We start from the raw sequence: 14,213 nt of genomic DNA on the forward strand, positions 1-14,213 counted from the left end.
CGGGAAGTTGGAGGGAATTTGAAAAGAGTAACCGCCGAAATGATGGAAGAAGATAATACGGCGCCTGTGTAGAGAGCGGGGAGCCGCGGACTGCGGGAGCCGGAGGCCCTCTGGACCGCTGTAAGGGGCGCACCGCTACCTCTTGTACACGAGTATATATGCCCTCCGAGGCATGTGTGTGCAGATAGATGCGGAGTAGTCGGCGTATACAGGTATATATACGGGATCCTTGTCTTATTTAGGGGGGTGCAGATGTTCAGCTCTTGCATTTGCAGGAATGTCTAGAACTTTCCACGTTTGCGTCTGACTGCGCCGTTCCGGTTGCGTAAATACGTTGCACAAAGACGCAGCGAATATACGTAAGTGCGTCCGTTCCTGTGCAGCGTCTCCTCCATACAGTACTCCGGTGCGTAAAGGTGGGACATGATGGGTTTCTTGGTTTGTTTTTTTTAATACGCCGCGCCAATACGTAAATGAATGGGTTCTATTAACGGGAAATGCGTGCACAAAAAAGCATCCGTAAATCCGCGGCGCATATATATATATATATATACACACGCTCGTGTGAATGAGATCTAAGGCGGCCACAAGCGGGGTGGAATGTCCGCAGCGGAGATTCCACTACAGATCAGCCGCGGAACGCCTGCCTCCATGACTGAACATTGGGTGCGGCCTTCATCGCGAATCCCTGTGCGCAATTCATGCCCTCCGTTAAAGGGGAGGGGGGGTCAAAATCTAGTCTGGTTTGCCGCTACTGTAAACGCAGCGGAATGTCCGGATGGAGGCTGCGCACGAGAATTCCGAGGCAGTTCTGCTGTGTGTATCACCCAGCGTTGCTAGGGGCAACAAGGACCGTTGTCACAGCTGACCTCTCATTGTACCGCAGACACATGCCGTAGCAATACCCGCAGCGGTTTACCGCAGTGCGAACGGCGTACCGCCGCGTATGGCAACAATTTCTCACAGCGCGTGACAGCATATCACACACTTTTTAAAATTTCCCCCCCAGCAACGTTTTGTATAAATGGCGCACGTACGTCATGTGACTGCGTGATCCAGGATTTATTACGCGCCCCTAGAGAACAATAGGCTCTATCGCACGTAATGGGCGGTGAAGTAGAACCGGCTGCGTTCTTTTTTTACGTACATATTCTGAATAAACGCGAGTGGCAATAGATCAGTGGACATCCGTGTACTTCTGTTGGCGCCGTTCACCGTGTATCGCGGTAATAAATTGCGCGAATGTAAGTCTTCTCCTGGCAGCTGCGATCCTGAAGATGAGGGCGACGAAGCAAACCTGGACACCCGTTGGGTCGCTTTCACACGTGTGCATATGAATACGGTACAACGCCACCGTCGACTTCAATGGGGCCTCGCAGACCTGCGCTTGAACCCGTCATGACGAGCGTCTGTAGTACTTCGTAGAGCGCCCTCTGCTGTAACGGAGGTCCATGAAGTACTTGGGTGGTATGCAGTGGAGCCGGTCGCCTCGTCTCCCCGTGTTTCTTGGCTTCGGACCACCGCATAGCTGGTTAGTCGGTGACACAACCGCATGGAGAGGACTGACCAAAAAAGTGCCGGAGAGTCACCCCGACTAGACGGGTACAGATAGCTGGGCCGCAGCTTCTGACAGCGTTCCTCTGGGATCTTCCCCGTTCCTCATGGACAACGGCCCCCAGCTCATTGATGTTCTTGGGTTTGGGGGCTGCAACCAACTTCTTCACATCCCACCAAAGACCTTCTATGGGGTTCATGTCTGGTGATTGTGAGGCTACTTCTGAAGCCTTGGTGGACTTGGAGGTATGTTGGAGATCATCGTCCTGTTGGAAGGTCCCATGATGTTCTCTCCTAGGATGTCTTGAGTGAATCCATCTTGCCCTCCAGGTTTCCAGTGCAAGCAACGCAGCCCCAGAGCATCACTGAGCCACCGCCGTGCTTCTCATAGGCGGGGTGTTCTTCTCAGCCAATGCTTCATCCTTCCTCCTCCTCCTCGTTCACCGTTGATCCATAGGACTGAAAGGTTCCATTTTTTTTCCATCGCCCCACAGAAACGAAACCCCAAACTTCTGCTGCTTATGTATACGGTTTTGAGTATACTGGAGCCGACTTTTCTTGCCCTTTTGGGTCAGTAGAGGTGTGCTCCTTGGAGTTTGGGCACGAAGACCTTCAGTGTTTAGTATGTGCCTTAGGGCTCATACGGAAAGGTTGCGGTTTCCTGAAAAGCACCGTGCGGGCCATCCGCGGTGCAGATAACAAGTGAAGACATCAGGTAGGCGCGGGCGCTGCTGCTGGCAGAGCCGGATGGCACGGTGGGATTCCGCATACGGAATCTATCTCTGCCGTGTGCAGGGGGCCTAATTGTGCAAACGGAAACCTCAGGGCCCGCCGTGCAGCTTTTTTGTAGTTGCTCAATGTTTTTTGACCACCTATCTCCGCCGAAATCTGGTGGCGGGCGGTGAGTGCCTCCCCTTTCTGTCATGTCCAGGTAGTGAAGCCAGTCTTCCTTTAACCCCTTAATGACACGGCCTATTTTGGACTTAAGGACATAACGATTTTTGGTGGATTTTCTTCTCCATTTTTCAAAAGTCATAACTTTTTATTTTTCCGTGGACGCGGCCGTATGAGGACTTGTTTTTTGCGTGGCGAACTGTAGTTTTTATCGGTGCCACTTTAGGGTACATAGACTATATTGTAAAACTTTTATTATTTTTTTTTTATGATGGCGAGAGAAAACGCATCACTTCATTCATAGATTATTTTGTTTTTTACAGCGTTAATCATGCAGCATAAATGACACATTCCATTTTTTTCTGCGAGCCGCTACGGTTACAACGATACCAAAATGCTTCCCTTTTTTTTTTTTTTTTTTTGGGAATCTATTTCTTTTTTTCTAAATCGCTGCATTCAAAGTCCTGTAATTTTTTTATGTACACAGCTCTGTGAGGGCTTATTTTTAGCGAGACTAGCAATAGTTTTTATTGGTACCATTTTGGGGTACATACGGCTTTTTTGATCACTTTTATTGCATTTTTAGGGAGGCAAAATGCTAAAAATTAGCATTTTGCCTCATTTCTTTAGCGTTTTTTTAAAACGCTTTTTTTCCGTGCACAGTCAAAAGCATGTGCAGCTTATTGTACATGTCGTTACGGATGCGTCGATACCAAATATGTGGGGTTTCAAATTTTTTTTTTATGCTAATATGAAAAAAAGCATAAAGATTTTTTTTACATTTTTCTTTTTTAATTTTTTTTTTTAATTTTTTTTTTTTTGACAATTTGAGTCCCTCTGAGGGACTTTCAGCACAGCACTGATGATCGCTGTGATAAGGCATGGCAGGGCTACTGTCCTGCCATGCCTTATTGCTTATACAGTGATCACAGGCCATGGAACTACAGGACCCGAGAGGCTGTTAACTGTACAGAGGGAGCGTGCTCCCTCTGTGAACCCTACCCATGCCGCGATCTACATAGATCGCGGCAGGGAAGGGGTTAACAGCAGAGGGCGAATCTTCGATGCACCCCCGCTGTTGCGGCGGGAGGCCGGCTGTGACTGACAGCCGGCTCCCGCTGCGGGATAGCGTGAGATCACTTACCCCGCTGCCCGGACGTAAACTTACGCCCTGGAGCGGGAAGGGGTTAAAGGGGTTTTCCAGGCAGAAATATTGCTGATGACCTGCATTCAGGATACGTCCTCAATAGCTGATCATCTGTTGTTCTCTGCTCGGGATCCTGGCTGTTGATCTGATTGGGCGCCCCCTGTCAGCGCCGGAATACACAGGAGTTGGAGCGGGAGCCACGGCTCCGACTCCTGTATAGTGGCTCATGCTTGTAACTGCAGGCGCAGCTCCACGGGAGCAATCATAGTCGCCAGTCACAATCGTTCCATCGTTGGCTGCAGTTACACAGAACGATTATCGTTCATTTTCATTCGTTCGATCCGCATTAAAGGGCCTTAAAAGTGGTATTTCATGATGAGGTTTTTGTTTTGGTTTTTTTTGCAAATAGCTGAAATTTTGGCAAATTAACCTCATTTGCGATGGAGGTTGAATAATTTTGATGGCGGTTGTATTCAGAAGATGATTGATCTGGTGCAGGTAACCCTGGATGTGCTCCCGTAATAACGGACTTACTCTATATTACATGAAGGCAGGAGTCTCTGGCGTCCTGTATCTTTAATCTCCTGAGGCAGCCCTTAGTAGTGGCGATGACTTGATGCCGCCACGTTTGACATACAGTGGGTGACGTTGTGTTATTTTGTGCAGGATATGCAAACGCCTACGGACGGGGTGTCCACCCCCAGAAGCAGATCGTCGTTGCGAAGGAGCAGTCGTTTCCACAGCTCGAAGTATCCTCCAAGTTTAGCCTCCGCACGTCGAAGGTCCGCATTTAGAAGCTTATCCAAAAGAAAAATCCAACAGAGCCGCCCCTTAGAGGTAAGCTTTCACTACCCGCCATACAGTGCAAACATAGGCTTGATCAACGCAGGCTCTTTAAACAGCTGATGGGGGGGGTTGCTAATCTTATATTGATGATGTATCGGTACCAGAAACCCCCTTTCATGCCATAGATTTAAAGGGAAAGTTCAGGACTTTTTACAGGTTGATTTTCTATTGGTGACCAGCGGGAACCTGACACTCAGATCCCCGACGATCAGCTGATTCCCAGAGCTGCCGTCAGCGCAGGAGACAGAAAGCGCTGACTATAGCACAATGGCCCAGGCTGGTACTGCAGGCGCAGCTCCCAGTAGATGCAATGGGAGCAGCGCCTTCAATACTAACACGGGGCGCAGCGCTTTGTTTCCTGTGCTGACCACAGTGACAGCAGTCCTGGGAATCCGAGCGGCGGGTCCCCACCGATCATCTATCGTTGACCTGTTGATCATCAATCAAGGTAAAAGGCAAAATATACCTAGCGTATATGAGTCCATGTGACTAATAGTTTTTGAGTGTTTATTCTGTATGTCGTCTGATTTGTATGTTTTATAGCTTCCCAGAAGTCAATATAAAATGATGGCTGTGCCTCAGAGCTGATATGTAATTTAATCTAATTTCAGGAGACTCTCGATCCGGCGCAGGTTGCTTTACTCGTCCAAAAACAATGGACTCTGTACAGCGTGACGCCCATGTATAAGTTCTCATACACCAGGCTAAAAGAGTATTCCAGGCATCTGTCTGCCTACATCGCGGCTGAGAAGCAGAAGGGTCTCGCCATTGAGGTGGGCTCAGAGTTAAACCTAAAGGCCACGTTCTCCTGCTTACCCGGACTCAAGGGAAAGGACAGAGATCCACTTGCAGTGCTTATTCAGGTGAGAGCATACCTGGCTTCATGGCTAGATTTTATGGAGCCCAAATCGTGCAAAACAGGGAAGAGCCATCGTGGTCCATGCTACTCGCATTGTAGATTATTAGACACCCCCCCCTCCCGTCTAGTAGAGTGTTTGACTTCCTTTGGCCTTCATCATGCCGTAGATTCCATCAGGTGCTGAAATCGTTCTCCAGGACTATTGGCCCCTGCGGGCAGGTAGCTTTTTGCAGTTGTCGCAAATTAAATGGAGGTACTGGCATGATTTTATTAACGGACGGTTCCTTGTTCATGATGCTTGCGCCAAATTCTGACCTCCCATCAGCACGGAGCAACAGAATTCTGGATTCATCTGACCCGGCGATGTTTTTCCACTGTGCAGTGATCCAATTCTTGCACTTTTTTGCTGGATGTTTTTCCCACTGACACCATTCTCAATATATTCTCCACACTGTTAGCTAGTCTAGCACCAATGACCTTGCCATGTTCAAATTCGCTCAGATCGCTGGATTTTCCCCATCTAGAGTGCTTTTGTCTGAGCCAAATGCGCCCCTCCGAGCTCCCTGTGTGGGCCAAATTAGTTATTGTGCACAAAGAGTAACAGACTGACACAATGCTTAGTATCAAACTAGTACACTTCTGATTTATTAGTAACCTCACGGTACATATATGCCCCAAATGACGCAGCAACAGAAACACTCCCCTAAAGTCATAAGCTACTCATGACTGGCCAGTTTCCAATGACCAACAAATGTCAACACCCCAGGGTGTGTGCTACCACTAAAACACATGATGTCTTATAAACAAAGCTTAACGGAGAATAGACTTATTAATATCACTGCTTGGCCTGGGGAATCCAAAGGGGGGGGGATGAGTAGCTTCCGATGAGCGAGTTATCCCCTATACTGTGGATAGGGAAGAACTTACAATTGTGGTACAACAATTAACTGATGCTTAATTTTGATTTACGAAGACCAAAATACTTCTTTAAAGGGGACTTGGTATGAGATAAAGTCAGTGGGGAAGGTGGCGCCACGGCCGCAGCCCCGCTCCCTCTATCCCTCTTCGCTCAGATCGCTGCTTCTTATACCCGGCTCCTGGCGCTCTGTGTGCCAAATGGGTGATCCCCACTGCTTACTATCAAAGGGTGACGTCATCCATTGCGATTGAGCAGTGGCGTTCTTCCGCTTGGAACGTAGGCCTGGCTACCAAAAAATAGCCTGTTTGTGTGAACTGAGGAAAGTATGGAAAAAAAGGTCAGCGGGGGCTGCTGCTAGTATGTGTCTCTTATATCCTCCACCGCTTCCTGTCGTATATAATGACTGTTCATCAGTTTCTTATACTTTTATTTTGCTTATGTCCGTACAAAGATAATTAAATTAAAAATGCATCATCTAATTAATCTTTTTTTTTTTTTTTGGCCCTTTTTGAAAGATTTCAGCCAAATCTCCCCTCACCAAGCCGAACACAGACGACCGGGTTGTGTGGACAGGTTGGTTTTGTGGAACGTATACAGAAGATGAAATACTGGACCTGATCCCCTCGACGTTTACGTCCCTCCCACTCTTCCTGTACAACGGCGCGGAGGCCCTCACAGCTTTAGTGGGGTCCTGGTGCCAAAGAAACTTTGACTGTTGTTTTGGTAAACTTTTGATCAGTTCTCAGGACCTTATGTGGTTGGCAGCGATGTGGACGGGGCAGGAAATGCAAGGACGTTCGCCATCCACAGAGCTGGTTTTCTCTGTGCCAGTTGAGCCTCGCATGGACATTTCTTACTCTATCAAGGCGGAGGATTTCAAAACTTTATGGAATGAAATTCAAAAATCAGAAGATGAGGTCACTATAGAGGAGGTGGACCAGTTATTCCAATGTCTTAATTCACATTTCTTCAGACACTTTAAAATCCACTTATCAATAACACAGCTTATAAAGGTGACGGTGCCCGTGGCATCAGCACACTGTGAAGGAAAAGTCAAGGTGGGTCATTTCCATTCCCTGCAGGTTCCAAAACACCGCATAAAAAGAGAAAAAAAGTTTGTGCTGTTGTTGTAGATGGGCACAGGATGCAGAATTACATTTCACAGGTGGTGGATACCTTCCACTATTTTGGCACAGATTTTGAGGGAGATTTCACTTTTTTTGCATTGCAACGGGTGAAATCTGCAGCGACAATCCAGCACAGATCTATAAACTCTATGTGCATGCTCTGAACTTTAAAAGCGGTCCCTAGAGTCGGGCTAGATTTCATGGCAGGTTTTGTGGAAAATACTATTGATGACCTATCCTTTGGATGGGTCATCAATAGTTGATCAGCTCAGGCCCCCGACAGCTGAGCAGGCGCTGCAAATACACAGAGGTTTGAGCTGAAGCAGCGGAAGCTCCCGCGCCAACCTCTGTGTAGTGGCCAGTGCTGGTAACTGCAGCCACAGCTCTCATTGAAATTAATGGGAGCTGTGCCTGCCGTTACAAGGGCTGGCCACTACACAGAGGTCGGTGCAGAGACTTCCACTCCGACCTCTGTGTATTTGTGGCGCTGACAGCCTGCGCCTGCTCAGCTGATTGGTCAGGGTCCTGAGCGATGGACCCCAGCCGATCAACTATTGATGACCCAACCTCATGATAGGTCATCAGTACTATTCTCCCTGGAAAACCCCTTTGAAGCCCCATTCTCGTTGGACTGTTCACTATTACATTTTTTTTTTTTTGACGCGGCATTCAGCACTGAAAATTTGCGAAATTTGTGCATGCGTAAACTTTGCTCCAGCTGTCCAACACACTGGCATATTTGGGGGCATTGTGTAGTCTGTGTTAATCAATGGACAGCACCCTTCCCCATTATAGGACAACCTGCACACTGACCTTTTTATACACCGCCTGATGGTCCACATCTGAAAACTCATCACCAATCCTGTTCTTGTTCATATCACGGACCTGCTGATATATGTCAAGGTGCTGCCTCGCGCAGAAAAACGGAATTCAAGCTGTGACCGATCCGTCATGGTATGGGGATTATAAACCCCAACCGTGCCCGAAGGACCCCATTAACAGTTTATGGTTCTGTCATGTTGTCCATTACTTTACCGGAACAAGCACCCCTGCATACTAGGCTATTTATTCTGGCAGGTATGATGGAATTGACAGTGGGGCTCCATGTGTGTCGGAGGAACATCCAGGGCTATTACCAAAAGTATGACTTGACTCACATCATTGGGTTAAGATGAATCTGTATTGTGCCCATATACAGTGACTTTGTGTACAGTGGGGGGCTCCAATGTAAATGTGATCAGACCCATAAGAAATAGTCATTGTAGATCAAGTATGGGGAGAAATTTAAAAATCAAAACATTGCTGCATATTAGCGAACCAGTGGCGCCAGACTATGTAAAATAATGAAAAGTCACCTCACTTCTCAGAGGGGTACATAAGTTTTTACTAAACTTAAAACAAGAAAGGGTACCAATAAAAGCTACGGCTCAAGAGACAAGTCTTCACACAGCTGCCCTGCCGGGAAAATAAAGCTATGGTTCTACGAAAATGGCAATTGGAAAACAAATTTAAATTTTGGTATCTCTGTCATCTTACTGAACCGCAGAATAAAATTAACCTCTCGCACTGCATCGGGAATGCCGTTAAAGCGAAACCCTAAAAAAAAAGGCAGAATCACAGGTTTTTGTTTTTTTTTGTTTTCATTGAACCCTCAGAAAAAAAAAGCTAATTCACCACAGTAATGATGCCATATAATGTTCTATATAAAGAATGCAATATGCCCCATGAAGAAAAACAAGCCCTCACACATCAACGGAAACATAGTTATGGCTAAGGCGTTAAACATATGAGAGCGCCCTCACAAGCGTCACTATCAAATTGTGGAAGCTGGGGTTATGCGGCAGTGTTGTTGGATGCGGTATCAATGCTGATGCGTCACAAAGAGCTTCTCACCATCAAATTTGGAATCTGAAGACCACCATTCTCAGATGTAAAAAGCTGTCGGGGTTTATGCCTGGTTTTAACTTTGTTCTCTCTCTTCTCTCTAGTTCCTCAGTAAGGATTACCTGATCCGAGTGCTGGGATTTATCACAGAGCTGGCGATGAATAACATCCCCTGTTAAACATGCCGTCTCCCATCTGAAACCTCGTCCGCCCTACTGCCTCTCTTTTTTAGAAAGACTTGACCCCGCCGGTACTGCTGAGTGTTATCCCTACATACAGCGGCTGTGAACCTTGTACATGCACTTCAGGTGTTGTGAACAGTGGCACCCCCTGCTTTACTGTGCTGCCTCCCTGTAGGATGGTGCTGGAGTCTGCTTGGTTGCTGTACTTTGCAGCGGTTATCATCCATAAGCCCCATACTTACGATGTAATATGTATTACAATTGCCGTGAATCTACTGGTAATAGAGAAAGCACTTTGTGTTTGGTTTTAAATCTTGTGCTCCCATCCTTCCAGCATTTTATGTGTTAATGTCTTGTATGAAATAAAAAAACAGACTTTTTTTTTTTTTTCCCTCCTTCAGCATCTAGGCCGGTATGGAGTGAAGTTGTGAAGTGGTTACGCACATTGCAATAGTTACAACATGTAACTTTCATATAATATTACAGGCGGGCTGTGGGATTGTATTACTGAAGTGCAGGCAGTGATTGGCTGCGTTGTGGCGCCTCCCTACACTAGAGGCCAGTACGACATCTTCTGTTCTGCCTTTTACCTGTGCCAGGTGAAGAAGCTCCTTCAGCTGGCAGGTGAGGGCCGCACTGTGTTCTCTTCCGGACCCCGAAGAAGCTCGTGTCCTCATCTTGGAAAGTGATTTACATCACCCAGCGGCTCTTTCTGACTATCACATGTCAGGACCTTCTTTATATGTTACGGTCGCTTCTTCGCGGCGCAATCCCCTCACTGAAGAAACATAATTAATAGGTAAAGATTGATCACTTTTATTGTATAACGCTCCTACAACGGCCTATTCCTCAGACAAGCTGCGATACAGACTAAGAACGTTGGAAAAGTTAAGGTAAAAAAAAGAGGGAATAAAAGAGAGGATGTGAAAAAAAGACAAAAAAATATCAGAAATAATCTGTAAGAAGATAAAATTAATAATTAGTTGGATCTACTTCCCTATGAAAAAGGAATACTTACCTAAAAGGCTTGAGCCGGGTCCGCCCGTTGCTCTGCCACGCGTCTTCCTTTGCCCACAGAAGACCAACGCCTCCAGGAAGCGATGGCTCTGATTGGTTCTCAAGCACTGCTTAGCCAACCCATGCAGCGCTGGATGAACCAATGTGATGGCTTTGATTGATTCTTGAGCGCTGCTCAGCTAATCAATGCAGCATTGGATGAACCAATCAGAGCCATTGCTACCTGGAGGCAGGATTTATGAATCCTGCAACCAGGAAGTGATCTTCTGTGGGTGAATGAGGACTGCAGCTAGGGCTTATTTTTGGGCTAGGGCTTAACCTTTTTGCGATAAAATTGTGGGCAGCAGCGGCGCAACTTTTCACAAGAAAATGCATCGCTGCCGCTATAAAATTGCGGGGATAATGCTGCGATTTTGTAGTAGCAGTATCGCTGTCGCCCGTATGAAAGAGGCCTAAAATATATATATGATGTACACACACTCAGGGGATCTCACACGGGTAGATTTGAATTTCGGATTCTGAGGACGATACGCAGGCATTAAAATGCATGGACTTTTGCTTGTTGGCTCACACTTGCGGGTGAGAATGGTGGATTTAGCGCGTATGGGCTCCATTGCACTCCATGGATGTGTTCAATCCACAGTGCATACACAATTAATAGTGCGTTTGGACGCAGATTCTTATACAAGTTGCTAGGAGACCAGATATAAATGGAGTAAAGAAAGCAGGAATTTGTGGGCAGACAATGCAGGACAGAGCAACATCCATCCAGACTGCTGTCTGCAAACTCTGCTTGTTCTTCTGGGCTCTTCCTCCACATAAGGATTGTTTTGTTTTTTTTCCATTCTTAATCAATAAGGGTTTTTTCTTTAATGATATATACTACTATGTTTCCCCAAAAATAAGCCCTACCCTGATTTTTCAGGGAGGCTTGAAATATAAGCCATACCCTGAAAGCCCTAATGCATTACCTAGCAGGCGTGGTCCCTCCCGCTGCTGTCTAGAGCTGGTGAAGTTCCCGCAATCCTTGGAGCTCATACATAATAACTTTCTGGTTACGAAATTCATAAATCCTGCCTCCAGGAAGCGATGGCTGTGATTGGTTTTTAGATCGTGACTCAGCTATTTCATCAATCCCGCCTCCACAATACGATTGCTGTTGATTGGCTGAGCAGCAGTCGAAGAACCAATCAGTGCAACGTTGGAAGAACCAATCAGTGCAACGTTGGATGAACCAATGCAATGGCTGTGATAGGTTCATCTAGGGCTGCACTGATTCGCTGAGCAGTAGTTGAAGAATCAATCACAGCCATCGCTTCCTGGAGGTGGGATTTATAAATCGGACGAGAACTGCAGGAAGCGCCGGACCTGGACCAAGCCTGCTAGGTAAGTAAAATAAGGCCTAGTGCCTCTTTTGGGGTAAAAATTAATATAAAACAGGGTCTTTTTTTCAGGAAACATGGTACTTCCAAAAAAAGTTGTAAAAAACCAGCCAAGCCAAGAGACCAGTATCTCGTTCTGCAGACGCAGCTCTCATTACAGCTCTCACCACGAAAACACAAGAGAATGTCGCCTGCATGATAGAAGGGTGTATCCAGGGCGTTGGGCTACTTTCTGATGTCATTTCCTGCTTGCGCTGGGCGATACATTGTCCATCTGTTTGGAAAGCCACACCAATATAGACCAATCGCAATTCATTTCCACAATCATTCACGGGGCTTCCGCTGCGGATATCCGAACCGTTTGTGTGAGTCTGGCCTAACTCATTGTAAAAAAAAAAATAATCCCTCCCATAGAAAACGTTGGAATCAAATGAAACTTGTGTGATTGTAACGGTGATTTAAATAATTGATTACAATATCAGAGCAAATGGGATAACTGACCCCTTGAAGGAAGGCTCTAGTACCCTGTTGTACTGCCTCTAGCTTGGATACAAGATGTGATACAGGTGGGCATGGAGGCTCTAGTACCGTGTTGCACCGCCTCTAGCTTGGATACAAGATGTGATACAGGTGGGCATGGAGGCTCTAGTACCGTGTTGTACCGCCTCTAGCTTGGATACAAGATGTGATACAGGTGGGCATGGAGGCTCTAGTACCGTGTTGTACCGCCTCTAGCTTGGATACAAGATGTGATACGGGCAGGCATGGAGGCTCTAGTACCCTGTTGTACCGCCTCTAGCTTGGATACAAGATGTGATACAGGTGGGCATGGAGGCTCTAGTACCGTGTTGTACCGCCTCTAGCTTGGATACAAGATGTGATACGGGCAGGCATGAAGGCTCTAGTACCCTGTTGTACCACCTCTAGCTTGGATACAAGATGTGATACAGGTGGGCATGGAGGCTCTAGTACCCTGTTGTACCCCCTCTAGCTTGAATACAAGATGTGATATGGGCGGGCATGGAGGCTCTAGTAGCCTGTTGTACCCCCTCTAGCTTGGATACAAGATGTGATGGAGGCTCTAGTACCCTGCTGTACCTCCTCTAGCTTGGATACAAGATGTGATATGGGTGGGCATGGAGGGATACAGGTTCCACAAGTGTCCTGTGGCATATCGCTCCACATTTGCTGTAACTGAGCCTCTAGCTCGTACAAACTCAGGCTTTTCACAGTCTAGGTTTGTCATTCACGACTGCAAACAGAGCCGACTGTGGGTGTCAAAGGCTGTACATGTAATGGGCACCTTGAGACCAAATGTCCTTCAGCCAAGCGCCTGGAAATAGTTCCAGCAGGCACAGGGGTGTAATAATGGTGCCTGTCTCTGGATGGGGGACAACAAAACAGGTAGAGCTGCTCGTGCTTGTTGGACAACCCTTTCTATTGGCTGTCTGTCGAGGGCACCCTGAGCCCGGTCACCTTGTGTGCCCTCATGCATCCACTGTTTCCAACACCTCCTAACAGTCTGGTCAGAACGGCCCGGTGGGGGACAATTCATCGATACAACCAGCCAGCTTCTCACATCCCAATAATGCGCCCCTCTCAGACTCTGGTAACGGGGTGAAATCTCTTCTCTGTGTTGTAGAGGTGTCTAGTGGTCAACAAGCTCCACACAAGCGGAAGAAGAGGTCACTACACACAAGGAGCTCCGAGAGCCTTTTATAGGCGGGGGGGGGGGGGGGGTTTACCACTTTTAGGGTCTCAGGTGATAAGACCGTTCATCTGATCACCACAACTCTCATCATTTACATATCCGCCCGAGATGGAACTGCAGGCCGGGTTTTGCAGCAAAACGACAACAACTTCATCTTTTTACAAAGTGTGTGTATATATATAATTATACATATATTCACATTATGGAAACAATCCACATGGTCAGCTGTCCTCCAGAGTCCATCACTTCAATTGCTATCCTTTCGGAAGTGAGCTTTAATAACAGCATTATGGTAGTGTAAAAGTGGCCTATTACAGATACATTCATGCATCCATATTAAGAATGAGAGTCCCGGTCCAACCGTGGGTCTCTTGACCCAAACTTGGACCATCATAGATTTCCACGATGCTCTACATTTAGGTTAGGCCTGGACACTTGTCCATATTATGGCTGCATAAACTTGCCGGTAATGCGCTCATGTGAAATCGGCCTTAGTCATACTGATTGTGTGCAAATGGGTTTATGGAGCCATATCCAGTATATGCTAGGCCTAAGGGCTTAAGAGAAGTTGGGGTGCCCCAAGATAAACTTTTGCACCCGGGCCCATAAGCCTTTAGCTACGCCCCTGCTTGGCCATGCTGATTGACTTATGCAAGCACTACATTGATGCAATTTTTTATATATCATTTTT

The 14,213-nt window shown here is 46.9% G+C and overlaps 1 protein-coding gene across 1 annotated transcript; it reads left to right on the plus strand.

The window, feature by feature from the left end:
• Positions 1 to 15: 15 nt before the first annotated feature.
• On the plus strand, positions 16 to 9,778 carry CENPL (centromere protein L). Its single transcript, XM_066597513.1, has 5 exons — positions 16 to 212; positions 4,262 to 4,432; positions 5,053 to 5,304; positions 6,735 to 7,277; positions 9,335 to 9,778. The coding sequence occupies exons 1-5, from the start codon at positions 189 to 191 to the stop codon at positions 9,407 to 9,409; spliced, it is 1,065 nt and encodes a 354-aa protein (XP_066453610.1). The 5' UTR covers positions 16 to 188; the 3' UTR covers positions 9,410 to 9,778.
• The last annotated feature ends 4,435 nt before the right edge of the window (positions 9,779 to 14,213 follow it).

This window comes from Eleutherodactylus coqui, chromosome 3 (assembly GCF_035609145.1).
Source record: "Eleutherodactylus coqui strain aEleCoq1 chromosome 3, aEleCoq1.hap1, whole genome shotgun sequence".
NCBI classification, from domain to species: Eukaryota; Metazoa; Chordata; class Amphibia; order Anura; family Eleutherodactylidae; genus Eleutherodactylus; species Eleutherodactylus coqui.

Bases quoted from the DNA above. Each gene is read 5' to 3' on its own strand.
- CENPL (XM_066597513.1), top strand. From the start codon at position 189: ATGCGGAGTAGTCGGCGTATACAG. The intron at 213-4,261 runs GTATATATACGG...TATTTTGTGCAG, and splicing joins GGAGTAGTCGGCGTATACAG to GATATGCAAACGCCTACGGA. The intron at 4,433-5,052 runs GTAAGCTTTCAC...ATCTAATTTCAG, and splicing joins AACAGAGCCGCCCCTTAGAG to GAGACTCTCGATCCGGCGCA.